Here is a 26,244-nt window from a genome sequence, read left to right on the forward strand (position 1 = left end):
TCTGGTGTTGGTCCACTGTGTTTTCTGAGGTCCAAGGTCAACACAGCCGTATACCAGGAAGTTTTGGGCACTTTATGGAGATGCAGATTTCATTTTCAAACAGGACTTGGCCCCAGCACACAGTTCCAAAGCTACCAGTACCTGGTTTAAGGACCATTTTATCCCTGTTATTAATTGGCCAGCAAACCCGCCTGACCTTAACCCCATAGAAAATCTTTGGGGTATTGTGAAGAGGAAGATGTGATATGCCAGACCCAACAATGCAGAAGAGCTAGAGGCCACTATCAGAGCAACCTGGGCTCTCATAACACCTGAGCAGTGCCACAGACTGATCGACTCCATGCCACACCACATTGCTGCAGTAATTCAGGCAAAAGGAGCTCCAACTAAGTATTGAGTGCTGTACGTGCTCATACTTTTATATTTTATACTTTAATATTCAAGTTTTCTGAGATACCGCATTTGGGATTTTCCTTAGTTGTCAGTTAAAATAATCAAAATTAAAAGAAATCAACATTTGACATATATCAGTCTGTGTGTAATGAATGAATATAATATACAAGTTTCACTTTTTGAAATCAATTTTTTGATTATATTCTAATTATATGACCAGCACCTGTATTGTGTATTGTGTTGCCATTTTCTGACGTGTGTTTGTTTACATGTGTGTTGTGATGGATACAGCGCAGAGGAGCACCCAGCGGCTGTGGAGAGCGCAGGAGAGGATGAGGGCTGTGAAGCACGATGTTGGGATACTTCCTCCGGCCCTATCAGCACAGGCTGCCCGACTCTAGATCACACCCTGCTGGTTCATCTGAAGAACTGCAGCTCGCAGCTGCTGGTCAGCTACTGTACAGTTGTATAATAGTACTACAGTAGATATGGACATTTAGTCCCATATATAGGGGAACCACATGAAATAATGAGAATGTGTGTAGAATTCAATTAATACGTGTAAATACATTATAACCAACAGAAGTATTATAAAAAAATAATGTTAAAACTATAAAACTTCAAAAACTCTTTAATAAATAATAATAATAATAATGTCTGAGCATGTCTATTCATACTCTGTGTTTCGTTGTTTGAAAACAGAGGTTAGGCACATTCGGGCCCCTGCGCTGTGGGGAGATGTACGCTCTGGACCGTCTTCTCCGGGAAGCGAGAGTTCTTGAGCTCATTCGATGGGTTGTGAAGGACTCGAGGGGCGAAGTCATCCAGCCAGAGGAGGGTGAGTCTCACTGATTGTAGTATTTTAACTGTTATAATGCTTTAGTTCTGTTGACTATACATCAGTTTGGTTTCTGTGGTGTTTAAATTGTATCTTACTTGGAGCTAATTTCTTTGCAAGTTTTTCATCACAACCACTTCTATTTCCCACATTCTCTTTGTATGTCGGAGCAGTTGTTCCTCAGTTAGATCAGTGCCAAGGGGCTGTGTTGCTATGGCGGCAGTGCACGGATGGCTGCAGCATCTACAGCTCCTCCACAGAGGCCTTCTTACAGGCCCTCAGCGACACTTACGCCAGCAAACTCCCTGAGAGAGGAGCCGGTTTCACAGACACAGGTGTGTGTGTGTTGTGTATTCATGCACGAACACTGTAAATTAGTTATTGGGAGATTGGTTTCTGTACAATCCATTAATCAACATATAAATTACAACCTTAACCATAACTTCCTGTTTTTCATCTCCGGGAAGGATTTAATATCCTGCTAATCATTGTTTCTGATGGCCCCGGGTGTGTACATTTTGGTAGACTAAATCAGATTTTCTTTGACCCTCTGTGACCCTGAACTTGTGTGTGTGTGTGTGTGTGTGTGTGTGTCTGTGTGTTAGTGTTTCTGCGTCTGCTGGAGCGGATCCTGGAGAGGAAGCGACCCAGGCGTGCAGGAGGTGTGTCCAAAGAGACTCTCACCCTCTTCCAGTTTTGGAGCTACCTGGAAGCAGAGGGGGTGAATGACTTGGACACACACATTCCTGAGCTGGCTGAAGAAGGTATATTTAAGTGCCATATAATGGGCTGTTCACATGGAAAGCTGTTTGTGGTGACAAACAGACCGGAAGTCATGCATTCACTTCATCAAATCATATGTTTGTCAATAAAGGACAAACTAAATTAATCAAAAAGTGATAGTAATGTCTCAAATAGATGCTATTTTTTACTTTCTAGTCATCAGAAGATGACAAAATGTTTCTAGAGGACCAAATCAGCATATTAGACTGATTTCTGAAAAAACGTGTGACACTTAAGTCGAGAGTAATGGCTGTTGTAAATATATAAAAATAGAATACAGTTGTTTTAAATTGTAATAAATGAAATGCATACTTGGTGTGCATAAGAAAATATTTTAAAATACTGAAGAACAGTAGAATTATTTATATTATCACTTTAAGCATAAATCGAACAATATATTTTTAAGTAGGTCCTTAAAAAACCAAGTATAGCTCACCATTAGTGTTACTGGATTCAGCAGCAAAAACACATACTTTTACCAACAATGCAGCTACTTTCATTTTCTTTTGAGTTTGTGATTGATACTTGAAAGAGATGCAGAAATGCAATGTGAATGCAAAATCCAGTTTACACTGAAAGTTTATCATCACATCATTGGAAATGGCCCCTATTATCACCTCATTCAACTACTGAGTCATTGTGGTATCATGGTGCATCTTTCCAGTCCTCCCCCGCCTAATGTTCTCTCAGCAGTGTCTCATGTCTCTCTTTCTTTCTCTTTGTGCAGTGTGGCTAGTTCAGTGCCTGCAGTCTGGAGATCAGGATATTCTGGTAAAATCTTTGAAGAAGCCTCCTGAGTGCAGTCTGAAGAGGGAGGGCCTGCAGGCTGTCAGTCTGCTGCTGAGGGATCCAAGAGGGAAAGTGTGCAGTGCAGCCAGCTCCCTGCTGAGGAGTCTAGCTGACCAAACACGCCATAGAGAGAGGGTAAGATCCCCCTGCAAACTCTACAAACTCCAAATATAATAGTAAAGTATAGACACAAATAAAAGCAAAATACTTTTCTACAAAAGTAATGTCGCAACTTTAAGTATAAGCTATGAGATCACATGCTGTTTAAAAATATATAAAAAAATCTTTCAAATGTGTTCAAAGTTTTCCAATTTAAATGCTAAATTTCCCTATTGATATATAAAAAGCTTACATTAAGTTAGTTGAAGTACTAAATAACTACAACTATTTTTTTTTTAAATAATCATAATTTATAGATATATTTAAAATAAAAATGAATACAAGTATTATAAAATACACAACAAAATTACTTAAACTTTAAAATTAAAATAAAAACGGATAATATATATTTTTTTAAATATTAATAAAACTATAATAGTATATCAGTGATACTACAATAAATAACACTCACTTGAAGCTTATCTTTAAAAATACCGATATTAGGGTGTAAAAAATGACAGATACCGATATATCGGCCAAAAATGATTTTTGTAGGCTTTATTAAAGTACAGCATAGTCAAAGATTTGGACACACTTCCCATTTACTATATATTACAGTATATAGCCTACATAAACAGAATATATATACATAAACACACTTTTTTTTGTAATGATAACTCAAATGTGGTGAGCAAACACTTACAATGATTTGACAAACATAGGACTATGTAGTGGAGGCAGGGTATATAACAAACTTTATTATTCAAAATGAGTATGACATCAGTGCACTTAACAATAAACTTGACTTAACTTATTATAAATAACACAAATATAACAAAATATATATAACTTCTGATGAAATTAAACAAGGTAACTGTGTAGGTCAAACAAGCTACTGGCAAACCAACAGGGGCAGATTTATGCAGGAAGCACAGCTTTTTCATAATGTAAACATCTAAAATAAAGCAATTATAATTACCAATATTTTATAAACTCTGTGTATTTTCTGTTAATCAAATGAACATGCAGAACAGTTTCATTTAAATAGTCTTTTTACAGTTTAGCATTCAGTCTATATATATGTGTGTGTGTGTGTGTGTGTGTTGTGTGTGTACTGACCTGTTTTTTATTTATTCATCAAAAATAAGACAAATTCCATGAAATTCTGTTATACAGCAAATACCGTTTTTATGTCTGGATTCCCCAATTCCGTCAATGTTTTCTGCATTGCAGAAATCATAGGGCCCTACTAATGTAGCAAACAAATATGATAAGCTCATTGTGAGAGTAAAAGACGGGGAAATTGTTGTTTATTTAATTAGCATTGAGTCTCTCCAATAAGGTGAGAACGTAGGGTTTAAATCTCCATTCAGCAGACTCAAGCCACCACCGCACTGCTGTCTGTTGGACTGCAGAAAGATACTTACTTTTCAATCTGCTACCGTATGACTGTATGACAAACCATGCTGACACTGCATCTGCGCTGCAACAGGACACAACAAAGCAACTGTTGATTTGATTTTGATGTCTCTCATTTCTGTTCTGTCTCAGGCATTGGTGAGCTGTCTAGAGTTGCTTGAGGATGAAAGTGTTGAGACGCGGGTGTGTGGATGTAAATCACTCGCATGCCTGAAGGTCAGTTGAAACTTATAAACTACTCGCCTAGGAAAAACCAGCACCACTCAATCGATGTTTATTTTTTTACAACACTGTGTATATATATGCTTGCATAACATCAAATGCTTGGTGGTAATATGTGCTCTTGTAATCTGAGTGGAAATCAGGTTATATGCAGCTTCACACATCAGTGTTTGAGGAGCCCTGCTGTCTGTGTTTGTGCATTACAGGCCAAAGAGAGCATCGAGCAGCTGGTGTATCTGTGCCGGACAGATAAGGAGGATGTGAGGGAGGCTGCCAAACAAGCTCTGCTTGTGCTAGGTAAGCAGTTGAACTAAACCAGAGGAAATGGACACACGAAGGAAAGATCGGTAATGAAAGTGAAAGAATGCGTGTTCCCACAGTGAGCCGTGTAAAAATGGCAAAGATCAGAGAATTTAAAAAGAATGGCTGAAAGATTCAGGGAAATTTATAACATTTTAGAAGTTTGCAAAATGTCTATATTGAATTTAAAGTCTGTATAAAATAATTCAAAAACAAAATGCTAAACAAAAAATTTCAAAAAATAAATATTATTCTTAATTAAATGAATAAAAATGAATGGACTGAAAGGTATTGGCATTTTAGAGAGAAGCATAATGTCTCTTATTTGTGTTTCTTTTGTCTTAATTGCAGGTGAGGAGGGGAAGATGGCCCTTCGACACCTTGAGTCCTCACAAGATGGATTGCCCCGGCTTTTTGTGCCGGGCAGCATGGCCAGTACGGCTTTCTGACACAATCAACTGAGCGATACTTGTCGAAAATAATGTACATGTGTTTCAGTATCCTCACCGTCATGATTATGCCAATTACAAACGATAAATGCACACTTAAAAACTATCAAACCGTTTTAATGACAAATCAGCTTAATCACACTCTTGCAGATAGAGTGTCAGCACTGTCCTCAAAGATAGGACAGATGTTATACACTCATTTGACAAGGGGACTTGTATGTCGATCTGTATGTTATTAATATTTTGGATATGGCCTGAGATGAACTACTGTGAAGTGATTAGGTAAAATACATAGGTGGCAATGGGTTTATAAAGAATATTTTACTGCCTTAAGACTCGGCCCAACGGTGTTGCCTTCATCATTCGTTAAATGAAGCTGGACCCTGATCAGCAATACAAGTGATGACTGATATTGATATTAAGTGTTTTTTCACTTTATTGGGCAGTGACTACCTGCAGAATACATGGAGAATCTGATTGTCCACTTTGTGAAGAGTGCTTGTGTGTGTACACAGTGATTGGAGAATACATTCTGGAAGCTGAGGGGGTCTCTTTGAAATTACTTCCTCATTAATCCCAAACTTTCATAGGGAGGGACCTTGTTGCCATAGTAACAGTGCCATTCCATACTGTCATATGCTTTATTGATACAGAATATATATCTATATTCCATCGGAAGTAAAAATGTTTTGTGTTGTCATTTTGTTTAAATGCTCAATAGCCAATGCAGATCTGATTTGATTCACCAAACACTTCACATTTAAGCCACTGGCATTGTAAAATCTGCTGTAAAAGTGGTGAAGCTGTCCATTTTTTATCAAGATTTCATCATTATTATAAGTGAAAGCTGTAAACTGTGGTGAATATTGCCTTTTGCGATAGGTTCTGACAACCTTTCCATGCTTTTGATCTGTAGAATGGCCATAGATCATGTTCGACTCATCCTTGCATTTCTCCAGTGCTGCTAGACGGAAAGGCTCGGAGTTGGAACCAGAGACCGTTTGTTCATCATTTTACATAACATTATTTTCTAGTTCAAGCTGTTCCAGACTTAAATATGACAAAGAACGCCTCTTCAGTGTATAAGTGCCTCAAAGTAGTATGGGGAGCAAGAGAATTAGATAGACTTTATTTAAAACTCAAGACTGTGGTTTAGGATCATAAACTGCAGAACAGATTTAAATATATTTTTCATTATTATCTACAGATTGTGCAGCATTAAAGAAGTGATTTACTATTGATTTTTTTTTTTTTATTTACTCTAAATGTATATTGTCTGACAAGGATATTGCTGGCATCAACTGTAAAGGAAACCATTAAAATTATGGACACTAAAACTTGGGCGACATGTTAATTTATTAACAAATTTAATGTCTGTTATTTGTACTTTGTCACAAAGAAAATGTTAAAATAAGGGAATTACGTAACCAAAGCATTTCCAAACTAATGTATGCATGCTCAAATGGTCATTATCAAGGAAAAAAGCAGTATTACATAACACAGGACTAGTGTAGTGTATTGGTCAAAATGGCTTCCTACATGATTTTACAAACACACACACACACATATATGTATGTATAATGTATATGTATATGAAACTTGTAAGATTTGTTATCAAACGCACACACAAACAGCTACATACGTTTATATATATATATATATATATATATATATATATATATATATATATATATATATACATACACATATACACACACACACATATAAAAAACAGGCTCTCACTATCTTTCCACCTTATATTTCCACTTCGGGCTGTTAAACTAACATAGTATCTTCTAATAAATTCTTATATTATTATTAGAGGATCATATGCTGCAATGTTAACATAATATGTATACACATAAAATGTATACACATTTGACTCGATGCTCTCTTGTATTAAAAAAAAAAGAAAAAAAGGAAGGCCCACATCCGTAATTCAAAAGTAGCGCCCCACACGGCCAATCCGCGCACTGCTTGTGTTTACAGCCCTCCCCCACGCCACCGCCCCCCTGCCTGACGCGCATGCGCAACAGCAGCTCGAGGCCGCCATTTTGTGCGGAGCCTACTCTGCAAAAGCGGGAGAGGATTAAAACCGCCGGAGGTGAAGGACGCAGTTTTACTCCGTCTCGTACTGAAGGAAGAACAAACCCTGGGCTTTCTATCGAATTCAACGCGAGAGTAAATCACCAAACGCAGGTAAAACAGCACTACTTTTTCGAAAGGGGGGAGTTTTGCAGGAGCTTTAATCGGCCTCTAGGTGTCACGATGGGGCTCCCAGTCCAGGCGGCTGGCGGGGGGTGTTTGTCTCCCTCTATCGTTATCGAAAATTTAGCAAAAAACATTTATAACCCAGAAGTTCGGGCTTCAGCCCGATTATTATGCACTATTGATGCTATATCAGGCAGCATTTTACAAAGATGCTATTATTTTAGGACAGGATGTTTGCTTCAGTCTTTAGGCCAGGCGTCCATTTTCTGTTTCTTCTCTTTGTTTCCTGTCTTTAGAAACCCGCCGTTTCTGCACGCGCACTTAGCTAACCAGCTAATATGCTTCCCAAAGTTAACCAATTTCAAACCCTGCCACACCCAAACAGTGTGAAGAAAAGCAACTAAATCCACAAACGTCAAATCCGCGAGGTTTTAAGCTTAATATATGCTATTTGTAAGCCGTAAAACAGATTCCAGGTCGCGCCTATTGCTGTGTTCGCGCCCCTCCTCGAGCAGTTAAATTCAAACCCGAGTCAATGAAACATTGACCCGGTTCAGCGATAATAAAGTCCCATTACTGCGGCCTGACTTCGCTCTTTGGTCTTTAACGTTACTTCTCCTGGAATCAAATATGATCGGTTGTTTAATTGTAAATAAATAAGCATTCAATGTCTATTTGGTGTTTTAGCATGAGTTCTGCCGCCGTTGCTAGCGTATTGCGCAGATTAAAATCAAACGAGGAAGATGTCGTTGCTAAATGATATCGATGGCCATTTTCGAGAAGTAAGAGCGAGTCCCGCCACCGAGCCCAGAATCCCGGAGTTTATCGCCTGAGAACACCGCTAAATCGCCCCGGTCGTCGATCTCCGTGCGACCGCTCACTCTTATAGAAAGACTAACCTCAAGCAACAAACGACAGAAGGGATAAAAACTGTGGAGAGCTCCCTCTACAACCCGACTGGTAGTGGTACAAAAATACGATTAACCATCTCAGAATGCCCTCTTGCTGTGGAAAATCATAAGGGTGTTTTAAAACGTGTGAAGGTAAATGAATAGTGGATACGTTTGTATTGTTTTGTCGGTTTAGATGGCTTGGTGGTCAAATGCGCACGATCATAAGGAAGTAGACACGAACCAGTTCAGATGATGCTTTCTGGCGCCGAATCAAGAGTTCAAAATGTGGTTTGGTACAATGAAAGTCAAGTTTTGCAAGTTTGCCGAGGTTGTTTATATAATATATGGGTCAAAGACCCATTTTTGTGTCCGCATCAAATTACATTTAGTCATTTTGAAATTCATAAAACACATCTTAAATGCAAGTAAATTGGCTTCTTTCATATTTCAAATAACTTTTAGTGGCAATATGTCTAAATATGGGGAGAGATAATGTTCCACAGTGTAAAATTGTCATTCAGCTAATTGGCTAAATAAATATAAAATGCCAAGTTAAAAATATTTGTCTTGGCATTTTCAAGTAACGTTAATTTTAAATTTTCAAGTAAAATAAGAGTCATTTTAGGCAGTCTGTGACATCATTAAATGCCACTTGGAAAACAGTGTGGTGCTGCAGAAAAGTGTGTTTATTGCTCTTAGATACTTGATAATTTAACCTTCTCATGGTGTGGTAATATGAGTTTCAAAACATTCAGTGCAATGCCAAAAAACCGTTTTAATGTTAGATTTTATGAAGAGTATATGTTGTGAATAATTGATTAACTACAAGTGCTGGTCATATAATTAGAATATCATCCAAAAGTAGATTTATTTCACTAATTCCATTCAAAAAGTGAAACTTGTATATTATATTCATTCATTACACACAGACTGATATTTTTCAAATGTTTATTTCTTCTAATTTTAATGATTATAACTGACAACTAAGGAAAATCCCAAATTCAGTATCTCAGAAAATTTTAATATTACTTAGTTCACCCAAAAATCTAATTTGTCATTAATAACTCAAAACCAGTAAGACCTCCATTTATCTTCGGAACACAGTTTTATATATTTTATATTTAGTCAGAGAGCTCTCAGTCCCTCTGTGTCCATGTCCAGAAAGGTAAGAAAAACATCATCAAAGTAGTCCATGTGACATCAGAGGGACAGTTAGAATCTTTTAAGCATCGAAAATACATTTTGGTCCAAAAATAGCAAAAACTACAACTTTATTCAGCATTGTCTTCTCTTCCGTGTCTGTTGTGAGAGAGTTAAAAACAAAGCAGTTTGTCATATCCGGTTCGCCAATGAATCATTTGATGTAACCGGATCTTTTTTTAATCAGTTCGCCAAATCGAACTGAATCATTTTAAATGGTTCGCGTCTCCAATACGCATTAATCCACAAATGACTTAAGCTGTTCACTTTTTTTAATGTGGCTGACACTCCCTCCGAGTTAAAACAAACCAATATCCTGGAGTGATACATGCACTCAAACAGTACACTGACTGAACTGATGTGAAGAGAGAACTGAAGATGAACGCCGAGCCAGATCACGACTTTTACTTGATGTTCGACATCAAGTTGTTTTTATTTTCATCTGAAAGAATAACTTATTTCAGTAAGCTAGGCCCTATGTGTTCAGTAAGCTTGTTTCAGTAAGCTATGTGTTTTCAAGGTTTTATTGAATACTATCTCTATACAAGTGCAAAGTAATGCATTCTTAGTTAGTCTTTTATTTTGTCATTTTAAGAGCAATAAACATATATTGCAATGTTAAGGAATTCATGGTTTTTTTCATTCAGATATGTAAATCATCATGTATAAATTGTTAGTAGTCAATTAAAGGGGAGATGATCGAAATGGAATCGGTCTGAAAAAATTAATTGTTAGATTAATCGATGCATCGAAAAAATAATCGTTTATCCCAGCCCTAATAATCATCAAAATTAAAAGAAATAAACATTTTAAATTTATCAGTCTGTGTGTAATGAATGAATGTAATATACAAGTTTTACTTTTTGAATGGAATTAGTGAAATTAACTTTTTGATGATATTCGAATTATTTTACCAGCGCCTGTATAGATCATTGAGTGTGAGCACTAACCGCTCCGGAGTGCAGATCTTCCGATATGTGCTGCATGATTGAGTGGCAAAAGTGATAGATCTGCAAAGCAATAATTTCAGAGAGGGACGTGTGTTATCGCGTCCCATATAACTCAAAATAATAAACCACAAAGTTAACAAAAAATTCACTCCACTGTGTTGAGTGAGAGCGCTTCTCTGCTGTCTTCATGTGCTATCGTGAACTTCCTATTTCCAACTTATAAAGTCATGAATATGAGCTCATTGCATTCTTTTCTGTTAAAAATAGTCGACAGTAGTTTGTGAATGTTAATGCTTAGCCTGAATAATACATTTAAGTGTGTGTGTCTTTTATTATATATATATATATATATATATATATATTAAATCAAAAACATTGATGACATGATTTGTTTGCATCCCAACAGGTTGAGCTAGATAGTAAGAAGCAAAGTTGAGACAGATAGTTCATTCATCGGAGGCAGAAAGTGGTGAAGGCACAGGTGTAGAGAGATGAAGTATTCATTTTTGGTACAGGTAAACTCACAGTATGCTATACAAACACAGAAGTCTTGATGTCTATGGAAATGCCAAATCAACTCTATTGTTCACCATTTGCAAGGCTGATAGCAGGCCTCCTTGGTATAAGCAAGTAAACAAAAAAAGTCCAGTTTGCTGTCAGGTAACTAACTTTAGCATCCTACATATAATGCTGCATTATAACTTTGTTACTTTTAATCTGTGTAGGTATTACCCATGGAAGGGGGACCGACTGAGGCAGTGGTGGAAGATGCAGGGGATGCTTTCAAGGCCAAGGAATGTAAGACGTACCAAAGGCGACGAGAAGATGAGGAAGTGGGTGCTGAATTGCTGCAGGCTGCTGTGTTAGAGCAAGCCCAGGCTGAAGGAGAGCCTGTGGTGGAAGCTGTCAACAGCAGCGTGGAGATGATGGTGATGGACTCCCTGGACCCTGCCCTGCTCCAGATGAAAACAGAAGTCATGGAGGCTGCTGTCGGTGCACCTCTTGGTGTGGCTGGTGCCGCTCATGAAGCCACGGTCACCACTGTCGATGATACTCAGATCATCACCTTACAGGTGGTGAACATGGAAGAGCAGCAGTTGGGCTTGGGAGAGCTGCAGCTGGTGCAGGTGCCCGTTTCAGCTGTGCCTGTCACTGCCGCTACTGTGGAAGAGCTGCAGGGGACGCTGGTGGATGCCACTGCCATGCCTAAAGATGGGGAGCCGGTCATCTGTCACACCCTGCCATTGCCTGAAGGCTTCCAGGTTGGTCATCTTTTATGTTCTGATCAGACTACACCTTTTAAATTCAGAGTGCTGTGACTTTCTGGTGAATCTAAATGATATATCTTCTACAGGTGGTCAAAGTGGGTGCAAATGGAGAAGTGGAAACTGTGGAGCAAGATGAGCTCCAGGCCCAAGATAATCAGCCTCCACAGCAGGAGGAGGAGGATATGGTTGAAGCCCAAAATGAAGACCCAAACTGGTCCAAAGATCCAGACTACACACCCCCTGTTAAAAAGGCCAAGAAGACTAAGAAAAGCAAGCTGCGTTATAACACCGAGGGTGATAAAGACATGGACGTGTCTGTGTATGACTTTGAGGAGGAACAGCAAGAGGGACTGCTCTCTGAAGTCAATGCTGAGAAAGTTGTGGGTAACATGAAACCGCCAAAACCAACCAAAATTAAGAAGAAAGGTAAGAAAGTGTGATACACACCGAGTGAATAGACACTTGCATGATGTTATAGTATAGTGTCTGTATCAGATCTGTATCAGTGCTGGGTCTAAATCATTGTCTGTGTGTGTAGGTGTTAAAAAGACATTCCAGTGTGAGCTGTGCAGTTACACTTGCCCTCGCCGTTCCAATCTGGACCGCCACATGAAGAGCCACACGGATGAGAGGCCTCACAAGTGCCATCTTTGTGGACGAGCCTTCAGGACTGTGACGTTGCTGAGGAACCACCTCAACACCCACACAGGTACATGATCTCGAGTGCATTAGAATTAATAGGCTTTCTAGAGTGAATTAGAAAATGAAAGACTATTTTATTATTTTTATTTTTATTTTTTTCTCTCTCACAGGCACCAGACCACATAAGTGCACTGACTGCGACATGGCCTTCGTCACCAGTGGAGAACTGGTGCGACACCGACGCTACAAGCACACTCATGAGAAACCATTCAAGTGCTCCATGTGTGACTATGCCAGTGTAGAGGTTGGTCTGAGAGTATCATGTTGATTTTTTTTCTTTCATGGAAAATTGCTTCCATTTTGACCTAAGTCTTTAAACTAAACAGGTTAGCAAGCTAAAGCGCCACATTCGCTCCCACACTGGAGAGCGTCCGTTCCAGTGCAGTCTCTGCAGTTATGCCAGCAGAGATACCTATAAGCTGAAGAGACACATGAGGACCCACTCAGGTCAGCAGCACTTTCTCAGATTGTGAACTAAATTGGTTCAAGAAATGGAATTGATGTGAATATTGGGATGTTTTTTTTTTTTAATCTGTCCTATAGGAGAGAAGCCCTATGAGTGCTATATCTGTCATGCACGTTTTACTCAGAGTGGTACCATGAAGATGCACATACTGCAGAAACACACAGAAAATGTGGCAAAGTTTCACTGCCCCCACTGCGACACCGTTATTGCCCGCAAGAGTGATCTTGGTAAAACTACAATGTTCAGCATTAACATTTTATAGTTGTTACTGGTGTGCTTTTTAGTAGCAATGACCACTTGTAACATACTTGTGGTGTATTGATGTTTACACATGTGCTGTGTCCCTTTCAGGTGTGCATCTCCGTAAGCAGCATTCCTACATTGAGCAGGGCAGGAAGTGCCGTTATTGTGATGCAGTTTTCCATGAGCGCTATGCGCTCATCCAGCATCAGAAGTCCCACAAAAATGAGAAACGCTTCAAGTGTGATCAGTGTGATTATGCATGCCGTCAGGTTAGACAGCTCATGCTAAATTCTCTCCAGATTAAATTTTGTAAGCATTTATTTATCACCTTGTAGGGAACTCTGCTTTATATTTACTGTTGTGTTCTTGCTGTCAGGAGCGTCACATGGTCATGCACAAGCGCACCCATACTGGGGAGAAGCCATATGCCTGCAGCCAGTGTGAGAAAACTTTCAGACAGAAACAGCTGCTGGACATGCACTTTCGGCGCTATCACGACCCCAATTTTGTACCCACATCCTTTGTATGCACCAAGTGCGGCAAGACCTTCACTCGCAGGGTATGGTATATTAAAGAAGTTTGAGGTATTTCAGGGTGCTGCTGGATACAGTAACAAATTGTGTGTTTTTAACAGAATACCATGGCCAGACATGCAGAGAACTGCAATGGTATGGATTCTGGTGATGGAGAGAATGGAGCTCCTCCCAAAAGGGGCCGTGGAGGCCGAAAAAGGAAAATGCGATCTAGAAAGGATGATGATGATGATGATAGTGGTGAGTAGCTTGGCTATGGTTTTGCTATTATGTTGGTGGTTGTATTAGAAGTTGAACAAACACCTGCACGAAATCTGTCAATAAGAACGTGATTATCTAAACTGTTGGGCTGGATGTGGGGCCAATAATATAAATCATGACCATTTTAAGAGAGTTTTAACGCTGTGACCTGAATACCTTAGATGAGCATGGTGAACCTGACCTTGATGACATTGATGAAGAGGAAGATGATGACCTATTTGATGATGACATTGACCAGATGGATGTGGAACAGGCTCCACCCAGCATTCCCATCCCTGCGCCAGCCGAACCTCCTGTCAAGAGGAAACGTGGCAGACCCCCAAAGAATGCAGCCAAGGCTTCTCCTACCAAGTCTGTCGCCAAAACCACCACAGGTAACTTGTGCGCTGATGCATATTATAGGGCCCTATGAATTTTATTATTTATTTTTATTTTTATTTTTTCTGGTGTAATTTTTCTGGATTTTTTTTTTTCTACTCCTTTTTAATAGTTATCAAAGGTTAATTAATCAAAAAGCATGATGCTGAAAACACCGTAAGTATCACACATGCTTCAGTCAGTGTGTAATAAATAAAACTGTGCATCTGCGCCATTCATTAACAGAGGTTCAGAACATTCGGGATTCATATTTAAATTTGACTTTTTTTTTAAACTGTGAATTCCGTTTTTGTGACTGGACTCCGTGATTCGTCCACGTTTTCCGCATCGCAGAAATCGTAGGGCCCTAGTATTAAGAGAAACCATTCAAAGTCTCTTTTAACTGTTTAACTTAATGATTCTCTCTGCTTCTAGCAGCTGCTGCCATTATCCAGGTGGAGGATGAAAGCACAGGGGCCATTGAGAACATCATTGTGAAGAAGGAGCCTGAGGGCATGGATGCAGCTTCAGCTGCCCAGCCGGTAGTGGAGGAAGTGGAGGCTGTCGAGGCTGGTGTAGAAACAGTGCAGCTAGACATCCCTGAAGCTGCGCCGAATGGTGATCTTACTCCTGAAATGATCCTTAGCATGATGGACCGGTGATCTGGGGATACGTGTACATCCACAGGCTGATCACAAATGCTTGCATAAATGCACATCCCCATATTTGTCCCTTGATTATATATAGATATACCTACACATGCTCACATTTCTTTCTTCACCTCCTTTAATACAGCACTGTGTCCTCCCCCAAATTCTGAACGTCCTGAAGTTTCTTACATCTGATCTTTTCATTACGATCACAAAACTGCGCTTTTCTAATGTTTTTATCATACCAGTAGTTCAACTGCGGATTTCTTTTTGCTGTGTACATTGTATGTGGAGAGGCAAGATGATTTTTTTGAGAGCAGGAATATCTCCGACATTATGTGGTATATAATACATGCATTTCTAGTTTTCTTTACCCAGCTAACCTGCCGTCTTTACTTATTTCGATTACCATGGCAATAGAGAAATTATCATTTTGTGCCTGGCAAAGCTTTGAAATATAGATTCTCCGTCACTGCTGTAGAAATGGGTTTTATTTTACCCCGCCTGTCCAAGAAAATCCTTTCAATGTTTGAGATTTCTGATGACTTTTATTCTGTTTGTTCCTCATGTGCTCTTTCACTGCTCACAGTTGATAATGTTAGAGCGTAGAAATGTAGCCATCTGATTATAAAGCCAGGGACGATTACATCCATCCATTTATATATATAAAAAAAAAAAACCTGCGGTTGATAAAGTTGTACAAAAAAGGTAATCTTGGCTAGTATTGCTTGTAAATAATTTTAATTTTCTGTTTTATGAAGATTTTAATCTTTTTCTAGTGAATTGATGACGTTGAATGCTAGGGCGCAATGGCTATTAACAGTAGTTGTTTGGAAACATGCCACTGAAGGCTTTCAAATTACTTGTGGGGGAAAAAAATAAAAGCCTGAAGAATCATGTCGGCTGTATAACTAACCCCCATTCTTTCTGTCCTTCTGTAGCTTTAATTGTTGCATTTGGTCTGCTCAACTTGCTTGATAGGGAGGGGTTGCGTCATCTTTTTACCACTGCTTAAAGGCGACGAAAGAGTGGCTTTAATATTGTACCACCTGATGAATAGGCTTCCATGTTTGATTTTTATTTTTTCTAGCTTTTGTAAAAGGAGGAAAAGGGACAGAACTGGGCAGGTACAGCGACATGCACGTCCCCAATCATTAGGATCCGTTTTGATGTGGTCGTGTTCCCAACAACCACCCCTAATATTAAGCTCCAAGTGACCTGAGTTAATAGTTTCATGGGATTTTGAAAAGAGACTTAAAGTTTACAGTAGGTTTGTTCAGATCACATTTAATTAAAAAAAAAAGTTTAATACAAGTGTTCGAGGAAGCTATTTTGATATGAACTCTTTCTAGAGGGGGGAGCTTGGATGGGTTATTTGTAAAAAGTTTGTCACTTGTTCAAAAGAGCAATGTCCTTATTTCAGAATATTTGTTTTTCTAAATCAAAATGAAGTTTTCCTCCAACATGTAGTTGCATTTAAATTGCTTTCTTTTTTTAAGCTCTTAAAAATATAGGTAAAGGTTTTTTCTTTTTTTTTCTTTTTTTTTTCTTGTAAGCCTAGCTGTACTGTGTGAATTTTACAATGGTCAGAAAACCAACCTTATAAAGACATTTATTATGGCTGGGTGGGGTATAGAGGTCAAATGAGGTAAGATGGTGTGGAGAATGTATTGCTGTACAGCTAATAAAAAAACAAATATTGTCAGTGTCTGTTTTCTCCTCTTTTTTTCAGTTATGTGACATTTCGACAGGAATTTGATACAATTATATGCTATTTGAAACACAGACTTTCATTCTTTACCTAGTTACAAAGGTGAAAATAATGAATCTTGTTTGTCATTTAAATTTTTACATGGTTCTTTTGCTTTAATGAGTACAGATTAAGTTTTAAAATGTAAAACAATCTTTAGGGTGTGTGAGATAGATAGATAGATAGATAGATAGATAGTCTAATTTAGCGTTTTTATTTTCTTTAGCATCTAGCCACAAGTACGACTCCAAAATCTCTGCATCATTTCAATTGGTCAGACAATACGTGTTGTCATTATCAGGTGTACTACTGACTGAAGCTTTAAATATTAACCTGATTTGCAAACACTGATATACTTGCATTGTGGATGAAATTAATGTATGTGTGAAACTGCACATTACGAAGTAACTGTAATAGGATGCTATTCATTTTGTTCAGATCACATCCTGTCTCAGACCTGTACTCTCAAACTGTGGCTTCCCCCATAAGAATGAATCATAAAGCAGCAGGATGTGTGTTTTACAAGAGTGTGTCACAAACTTACATGAGAGCTGCCAGTGCCGGCCTGTCTTCACCTTGTTGCCACCAACATTATGGCGGTGCAGACAGATGTCCCATTTTGTCTCAAAGGTAAGATGCTTATACAATACTTTCGGAACATGCTACTAAAATATGATACAATTATTACTTGTAGGCTTGTTTATTCTGTGAGATAAGTGTCTGTAGCTCTTTATACAATCCCTACTCTGTCAGTACAGTTTTTTTTAAGTAATGTAATGTGCAGTTCTGCAAAAATGTTTATTTGTGCTTGATTTCTAGAATGCTTAACTGAGTATTTGAAGCCACAGAGGGTTCAGTTCATGAGCTTGGTGCATCTCAGCCAGTGCAAGGGGCGAGCAGAGAGCAGAGTTTTGGTATGTCAGCCTCTTACATTTATTTCCAAATAGATAATACATATTTTATATTTATTTCAGCACCATATACAGTGGGTATGGAAAGTATTCAGACCCCCTTTTCACTCTGTTTTATTGCAGCCATTTGCTAAAATCATTTAAGTTCTTTTTTTCCCCTGATTAATGTACACAGCACCCCATATTGACAGAAAAACACAGAATTGTTGACATTTTTGCAGATTTATTAAAAAAGAAAAACTGAAATATCACATGGTCCCAAGTATTCAGACCCTTTGCTGTGACACTCAAATATTTACATTTCTTCTGATCATCCTTGAGATGGTTCTACACCTTCATTTGAGTCCAGCGATGTTTCATTATACTTATTGGACTTAATCAGGAAAGCCACACACCTGTTTATATAAGACCTTACAGCTCACAGTGCATGTCAGAGCAAATGAGAATCATGAGGTCAAAGGAACTGCCTGAAGAGCTCAGAGACAGAATTGTGGCAAGGCACAGATCTGGCCAAGGTTACAAAACATGTTCTGCTGCTCTTAAGGTTCCTAAGAGCACAGTGGCCTCCATAATCCTTAAATGGAAGACGTTTGGGATGACCAGAACCCTTCCTAGAGCTGGCTGTCTGGCCAAAATGATCTATCGGGGGAGAAGAGCCTTGGTGATAGAGGTAAAGAAGAACCTCTCCTCAGTGCAAGACACATGAAAGCCCCCATGGAGTTTGCTAAAAAACACCTGAAGGATTCTCTGGTCTGATGAAACCAAGATATAACTTTTTGGCCTTAATTCTAAGTGGTATGTGGAGAAAACCAGGCACTGCTCATCATCTGTCCAATACAGTCCCAACAGTGAAGCATGGTGGTGGCAGCATCATCCTGAGGGGGTGTTTTTCAGCTGCAGGGACAGAACGACTGGTTGCAATCGAGGGAAAGCTGAATGTGGCCAAGTACATGGATATCCTGGACGAAAACCTTCTCCAGAGTGCTCAGGACCTCAGACTGGGCCGAAGGTTCACCTTCCATCAAGACAATGGGTCTCATTCATGAAACATTCATAAATATACGAGTAAATATGTGAGTGATTTGCACGTAAAGAGACGAAAACTTCTCTTGATTCACAAATACTTCGTTAACATCAGATTTGAGAGTGAAATATGTGTGTGTGTGTGTCTTTTGCGACGGCATCGAAAGAGTCTTATTGTTTTGTATTCTCTGTATCTCTCTCTCTATTTAAATATATACACCCTAAGCAATAAAAAATTATAAAACGTCCTCATTCAAATGTATCATCTGTTCCTGTTTCCTGTTGACACTACAAACCATGCAGCTTCTTTTTTTATTTTATTTTTTATAATCTTTTAAATATGCATTATATAAAATAGGACGCTGCTCTACAGCTAAAGTTATAGCGCTTCCCATTTTTGAATTTCTGTACAGAGAGGTCACGCAGTGACGTATCGATCTTCTACTGGTCCCACATCTTCACGTGATGCGAATTCGCAGGTCAGAGTTCACCAAACTTGAACTTTGGAACGCAGTTGAATGAGAAATTTTTCACATAAGCTTGCGTTTCCGGTCTGACGCATTCGCATGCGTATGAATGGAAGTCAATGGAGAGAAAAGTGCAGTGTGACTGCCCCATAAGTCTGACTGACAACTATATATGGACATCATATTATGACACCAAACGAAGGATACATACAGTCGGCATCTAGTTATAGTTGGGGGCATGGTGAGGGCAGAGTCGGCGTGGGGGAAAACACAGCAAACATGGTGTATCATCAGCTCCTCGGTTCTCGAATCGGATGCATCTGACAGAAACGGTTCTTGACTCGTAAACGAGTCAATGTTTAGCTTATTATCTGGCTCAGCTCGGTGTTCATCTTCAGTTCTCTCTTCACAGCAGTTCAGTCAGTTTGAGTAAATTAATTACTCCGGGATATTGGTTTGTTTTAACTCAGAGGGAGTGTCAGCCACATTAAAAAAGTTAACAGCTTTAGTCATTTGTGGATTAATGCGTATTGGAGACGCGAACCGTTTAAAACGATTCAGTTTGATTTGGTGAACAGGTTCAAAAAGACCCGGTTACATCGAATGATTCGTTCGCGAACCGGATATGACAAACTGCTTTGTTTTGAACTCTCTCTCTCACAGACACGGAAGAGAAGTCAATGCTGAATAAAGTCGTAGTTTTTGCTGTTTTTGGACCAAAATGTATTTTCGATGCTTCAGAAAATTCTAACTGACCCTCTGATGTCCCATGGACTACTTCGAAGATGTTTTTATTACCTTTCTGGACATGGACAGTATACCATACACACAGTTTCAATGGAGGGACTAAGAGCTCTCAGACTGAATCTAAAATATCTTAAACTGTGTTCCGAAGTTAAACGTAGGTCTTACTTGAGTTACTCATACTTGAGATGAGTTATTAATGACGTAATTTTGATTATTGGGTGAACTAACCCTTTAAACCCAATTGAGCATCTCTGCAGAGACCTGAAAATTGCTGTCTACCAATGTTTACCATCCAACCTGACAGAACTGGAGAGGATCTGCAAGGAGGTATGGTAGAGGATCCCCAAATCCAGGTGTGAAAAACTTGTTGCACCTTCCCCAAAAAGACTCATGGCTGTATTAGATCAAAAGGGTGCTTCTAGTAAATACTGAGTAAAGGGTCTGAATACTTGGGACCGTGTGATATTTCAGTTTTTCTTTTTTAATAAATGTGCAAAAATGTAAACAATTCTGTGTTTTCCTGTCAATATGGGGTGCTGTGTGTACATAGAGAAAACAAAATTAGCTTAAATGATTTTAGCAAATGGCTGCAATTTAACAAAGAGTGAAAAATTTAAGGGGGTCTGAATACTCTCTGTACCCACTATGTGTGTGTGTGTGTGTGTGTGTGTGTGTGTGTGTGTGTGTGTGTATATATATATATATATATATATATATATATCTTATTTGTGTTAATACATTTCTTTATATATAATTTATTTAATAACACAAAAAAAGATGGCGAACCAAACACTAATACATTCTGAAATTCATGTCCATGTTGTTTTTGTTATTTTTGAGTTAAAACTGTATATATATTTAAATTAAATGTATTCAATTTAATTATATTGAACACATATAGGCTATAATATTTATATATATATATATGCTAGAAGTACGGCTGTTTAATAAAATAAAACATTCAATACAATTGTACTGTGACACAAATATGAGAATTTCATGAACTTCCAAATGTTGTCGTATTCGATTGGTCACCCTTTTGCTCTGAACACAGCAGCACTCAAGCAGTGCGAGCTCCACAGGTTTATGCGAGACCTGCATGATTTGTCCAGCATGATTTGAGATGATCCAAAGAGCATCATTTGTCTGTACAAAGAGTCACATGATTGATGTCATAAATTCATTTGATCAGTGCCCTAAAGAACTCTTCTTCTGCTGTCATTCATAATGCTGTATTATTTGACTGTGGTGATTATCTTTCTCCACACAGTGTGCAGAGATGTGCTGATGATATGTGCAGGTCTCATGCTCAGCAGAGCATCAGAGCAAGGTTCTGCTTCCAATCAGCATTTGTATTGTTTGATTTTGAAACGTTATTCATCATTTAAAGGATGCATGCTTTCCCTGTGTAATGTGGAAGAGAAAGCACTGGAAAGGCCAACATATTGTTGTTTGTAGTTTTGCCAAAAATAGTTTTATAAAATTCAGACCAATAACAATATTTTAAGCAGGTTGCTGAGCCATAAAACTGAAAGCCTTGCAAAAACAGACATGCGAGTACAACTGAAATGAAGTTGCCAGCCTGTTGTTACGAGCTGTCGTTGTTGACCAGCAGATGGCACTAGACTCATTTACTCTGTTCTGTGCACTTTTTTTCTTCTTTAACAGGTGATGTCTCAATGGAGAGCTCATGTGTTCCTCAGCGAGCAGCCAGTGAAGATGTGAAAGGCTATAAAATTCAGTCCTGCATCAGAGCACATAGATCTCACACCAGGGCCAGAGCAATCTTTTTAAATCGGGTGATATACTTTTAGAAATGTTTATTTTTTACAGTCAAGTCACACTTAATGTCTACATGTCATTGCATTTGATACAAAATAGTTAAGGATGGCGTCTGTAATAATAAAAACTTCCTATTCATCGGGAAGAAGGAGGCGGGAACCGGCGCACAATCAAAAATCACTTTAATATTCAAAAATAAACAAAACAGCGCGTCAGCCCCTCAAGGCGACTGACGCGCACAAATAAAAGCCAAAACATAAAATAATGTCCCAGTCCTGGTCCTCTCTCGTCCTTCACGGTCGTCGCTCCAGTTTTATATCCTTCCATCTCCTACGTGGGACTCGATACTGGCGGTGGGGCGCAGGTGCAGCTCATCTTCAATCACTACACCTGGCCTCACTCCTCGTTCCCACGCCTCTCGGCCCCGCCCCACTCGCCACAGCGTCAATATTGCATTTAATTTGAGCCGGATTCAGACTATTGAGAATATTGAACAAGAACCTTTGCATGCATTGATATTGCAAGACCTATTTTTTGTGGCTTAATCAGGTTTTAGATACGATGTCAACAACCACTTAAAAATAACTGCATTTACTATGTACAGATAAGTAAATATGTATTATGTTAATTGTTCTTTAATTCTAACATTCTAACATGAATTGCAGTGAAACTGTTATACAGTTGAATTTATTTATACCATAGTCCAGTGTTTCCCACGGACTTGCACTCTTATTTGTTGAGGCATATGTATGCAAAGTCATTCTCTGCCAGCAGGAGGCGCAATCGGAGTGGTAGAGATCGAGGTTTCCCCAGTAACAGCTGTACGTACACAAAGCAGTGCTCCCCTCACAAACACTGACATACATTCCAACATTTGGAACTGAGATAATTTTCACCTATGCATACCCTAAAAATAAAAAATACCTATGTCCACCTATGCCTATGTAAATTAGTAAATTGACAGAATAACAGGTACAGTATATGTTAAATGCTTCTGTCTTTCCTTTAAATTAAGGAAATTGGCAGTTAGCCCCCCCCCCCAAAAAAGTAACCTTGAACAGTGAATTGACTGTATGTTACAAAAATATGCAGCCGATAAAATAAGCAGTAGTTTAGAAGCAGGAGGGTCAATAGGTCACGTCCACTATTAACTCAAAGTGCTCTAGGGGGGAATATTTTTTAGGAGAGCTCTATTACAATATACAGTATTGTTCAAAATAATAGCAGTACAATGTGACTAACCAGAATAATCAAGTTTTTTAGTATATTTTTTATTGCTACGTGGCAAACAAGTTACCAGTAGGTTCAGTAGATTGTCAGAAAACAAACAAGACCCAGCATTCATGATATGCACGCTCTTAAGGCTGTGCAATTGGGCAATTAGTTGAAAGGGGTGTGTTCAAAAAAATAGCAGTGTCTACCTTTGACTGTACAAACTCAAAACTATTTTGTACAAACATTTTTTTTTTCTGGGATTTAGCAATCCTGTGAATCACTAAACTAATATTTAGTTGTATGACCACAGTTTTTTAAAACTGCTTGACATCTGTGTGGCATGGAGTCAACCAACTTGTGGCACCTCTCAGCTGTTATTCCACTCCATGATTCTTTAACAACATTCCACAATTCATTCACATTTCTTGGTTTTGCTTCAGAAACAGCATTTTTGATATCACCCCACAAGTTCTCAATTGGATTAAGGTCTGGAGATTGGGCTGGCCACTCCATAACATTAATTTTGTTGGTTTGGAACCAAGACTTTGCCCGTTTACTAGTGTGTTTTGGGTCATTGTCTTGTTGAAACAACCATTTCAAGGGCATGTCCTCTTCAGCATAGGGCAACATGACCTCTTCAAGTATTTTAACATATGCAAACTGATCCATGATCCCTGGTATGCGATAAATAGGCCCAACACCATAGTAGGAGAAACATGCCCATATCATGATGCTTGCACCTCCATGCTTCACTGTCTTCACTGTGTACTGTGGCTTGAATTCAGAGTTTGGGGGTCGTCTCACAAACTGCCTGTGGCCCTTGGACCCAAAAAGAACAATTTTACTCTCATCAGTCCACAAAATGTTCCTCCATTTCTCTTTAGGCCAGTTGATGTGTTCTTTGGCAAATTGTAACCTCTTCTGCACATGCCTTTTTTTTTACAGAGGGACTTTGCGGGGGATTCTTGAAAATAGATTAGCTTCACACAGACGTCTTCTAACTGTCACAGTACTTACAGGTAACTCCAGACTGTCTTTGATCATCCTGGAGGTGATCATTGGCTGAGCCTTTGCCATTCTGGTTATTCTTCTATCCATTTTGATGGTTGTCTTCCGTTTTCTTCCACGTCTCTCTGGTTTTGCTCTCCATTTTAAGGCATTGGAGATCATTTTAGCTGAACAGCCTATCATTTTTTGCACCTCTTTATAGGTTCTCCCCTCTCTAATCAACTTTTTAATCAAAGTATGCTGTTCTTCAGAACAATGTCTTGAACGACCCATTTTCCTCAGCTTTCAAATGCATGTTCAACAAGTGTTGGCTTCATCCTTAAATAGGGGCCACCTGATTCACACCTGTTTCTTCACAAAATTGATGACCTCAGTGATTGAATGCCACACTGCTATTTTTTTGAACACACCCCTTTCAACTAATTGCCCAATTGCACAGCCTTAAGAGCGTGCATATCATGAATGCTGGGTCTCATTTGTTTTCTGAGAATCTACTGAACCTACTGGTAACTTGTTTGCCACGTACCAATAAAAAAATATACTAAAAACCTTGATTATTCTGGTTAGTCACATTGTACTGCTATTATTTTGAACAATACTGTATATGTCCTCTGAGTGATGTTTGTTTCATGTTTCATCTCCAAAAACATGCCCATGACTACTGCTAGGTGTGATTTCATGACTGAGGGTAAAAAAAAAAGTTGAAAATGACATATGTACTCCCTTTAAAGTCGATTGTCTTTCTTGATTAGTGAAAGAAGGGCTATTAACTCTTAACGGAATGTATCACTGTGTCATGATATGTTGCTATATATTGAAAGTGTATGACTCAATGCTAGTTCCTGTGAAAAAAAAATCACTTGTTCCAAACTCAGCTTCCGTGTTTGAGTTTCAGTGAGTGACCCAGCCTCCCGGACCCCCACCTTCCCTTCTGTGTTAACTTCTGAGTCACTATATTTCCACTGTTATTTGTTATGTGTGCTGTCCAGAGCTGTCCTGTCTCTCACTGCAGGTGGAGAGCGCCTTCAGTTATCTAGAGATCTATGCCATCACCATCGACAGTATTGAGCAAGTAAGAGATCTACTACTACAACATGCCATATTGATGAAAGATTGTAATGCACATTTAAAGTTGCTTGTTAATATACACTGTAACATTCTGTTTGGTTTGTTGCTGTTGATAAAAAAACATCTCTTGATTGAATACATTTAAATGTGACTATAATAAAAATGGGGAGCAGCTGTGATAGAAATATACCAGTTTTCTTTAAGTAAGTCTCTTATGCTCACCATGGCTGTATTTAGTTGATTAAAAATACAGCAAAAACAATAATATAGTGAAATAGTGTTGAAATTTAAAGCAACTGTATTCTATTTTAATAATATTTATATTAAATATATAATTGTCCTGCTTAAATTTGAATTATTCTTTGATGAATATAAATTTAAAGACAGTGTTTATTTGAAGGTTAATCTTTTGCAACAGTGTAAAAGTATTTGACGCTCACTTTTCGCTGAATAAGAACTTTTCGTCTTACTGACCGCAAACTTTTTCAACAGTAGGGTAATACTGTTAAATATAAAGTTTCTCTGTAATTTATGAGGTAATAGTTTTTACCTATATTTGGAAAAGTATAATACATTTACATCTGTTACATGCAAATACTGTAATATATAGATCTCTACATTTAACCCATTGACATTTTAGGTAGTATTTTTAGTTTCCTTTTCTGTTTTAAAATATTTATAGTGTAAAGTGACCACATAGTTAGAATGCAGGGAAGTTGAGGTCATTTTTCAACCCTATTTTTTTTTTAGATGTTTAAAGCATGTGATGTTGTAACTGCTTTAAATATCAAACTGTCTGAAAAAAGAACCAGCCAGTTAGTTAGTTAGTTAATCTTTTATGGACAATTACAATCACTCATCATCCATGGCTCTTTGTTTATGTGTGTGCGTGAGGTGGTTATTGAGACGGACAGGCAGATCTACTCTCTTAGCCTGATGTCAGTGCGAGATCTGGAAGCTGTAGTCACCCATGTCACCGCCTCTCTCAAGAAGATCTTCCCTGATTCATCACCAGGGTGAGTGATCTGTTACTCATCACATCTAACCTCATGTATTACTTCAAATGCTATTCGTTCATCTGTTCATTCATTAGATTTCCATAGAGTGCTTTTAAGGAAAAACTATTGTCTCATCCAGTTGCACACTGTGGTTTAAAATGCAGTGACCAAATAATTAGGTATAGTTATGATAGCAAAACAAATAGGTTTATAAATTTTTTTTGTCATTGACATCAAAGCCAGAGTCTC

At 38.5% G+C, this 26,244-nt stretch overlaps 3 protein-coding genes across 10 annotated transcripts in view; all 3 read left to right on the forward strand.

Moving 5' to 3' along the window:
* Positions 1–6,629, forward strand: part of LOC127934275 (rho family-interacting cell polarization regulator 1) — a 299,157-nt gene extending 292,528 nt beyond the window's left edge. For all 4 annotated transcript variants that reach the window (XM_052531549.1, XM_052531548.1, XM_052531547.1 and 1 more), the window contains exons 15-22: positions 685–841; positions 1,096–1,231; positions 1,405–1,566; positions 1,837–1,995; positions 2,742–2,938; positions 4,454–4,537; positions 4,750–4,840; positions 5,195–6,629. In XM_052531549.1, coding sequence (XP_052387509.1) covers positions 685–841; positions 1,096–1,231; positions 1,405–1,566; positions 1,837–1,995; positions 2,742–2,938; positions 4,454–4,537; positions 4,750–4,840; positions 5,195–5,292 — 1,084 coding nt within the window. In that variant the 3' untranslated portion in view covers positions 5,293–6,629. The remainder of the gene's footprint in view (positions 1–684; positions 842–1,095; positions 1,232–1,404; positions 1,567–1,836; positions 1,996–2,741; positions 2,939–4,453; positions 4,538–4,749; positions 4,841–5,194) is intronic.
* A 693-nt stretch (positions 6,630–7,322) lies between these two features.
* LOC127933993 (transcriptional repressor CTCF) lies at positions 7,323–16,731 on the forward strand. Of its 5 annotated transcripts, none has more exons than XM_052531140.1 (12): positions 7,323–7,491; positions 11,272–11,808; positions 11,901–12,240; positions 12,353–12,523; positions 12,627–12,760; positions 12,843–12,963; positions 13,060–13,209; positions 13,334–13,494; positions 13,602–13,784; positions 13,860–13,998; positions 14,181–14,393; positions 14,812–16,731. In XM_052531140.1, the coding sequence occupies exons 2-12, from the start codon at positions 11,281–11,283 to the stop codon at positions 15,036–15,038; spliced, it is 2,367 nt and encodes a 788-aa protein (XP_052387100.1). In that variant the 5' UTR covers positions 7,323–7,491; positions 11,272–11,280; the 3' UTR covers positions 15,039–16,731. The 5 variants fall into 5 exon arrangements, with proteins under 5 accessions (XP_052387100.1, XP_052387102.1, XP_052387101.1 ...); XM_052531142.1 differs by having other exon boundaries at positions 14,815–16,731; XM_052531141.1 differs by lacking the exon at positions 7,323–7,491 and adding an exon at positions 7,592–8,546.
* A 7,846-nt stretch (positions 16,732–24,577) lies between these two features.
* Positions 24,578–26,244, forward strand: part of LOC127934116 (capping protein, Arp2/3 and myosin-I linker protein 2) — a 36,967-nt gene continuing 35,300 nt past the window's right edge. Inside the window, exons 1-3 of the mRNA XM_052531280.1 lie at positions 24,578–24,597; positions 24,878–25,001; positions 25,892–26,013. Of these exons, the coding sequence (XP_052387240.1) occupies positions 24,578–24,597; positions 24,878–25,001; positions 25,892–26,013 (266 nt within the window). The remainder of the gene's footprint in view (positions 24,598–24,877; positions 25,002–25,891; positions 26,014–26,244) is intronic.

Source organism: Carassius gibelio, chromosome A18 (assembly GCF_023724105.1).
Source record: "Carassius gibelio isolate Cgi1373 ecotype wild population from Czech Republic chromosome A18, carGib1.2-hapl.c, whole genome shotgun sequence".
NCBI classification, from domain to species: domain Eukaryota; kingdom Metazoa; phylum Chordata; class Actinopteri; order Cypriniformes; family Cyprinidae; genus Carassius; species Carassius gibelio.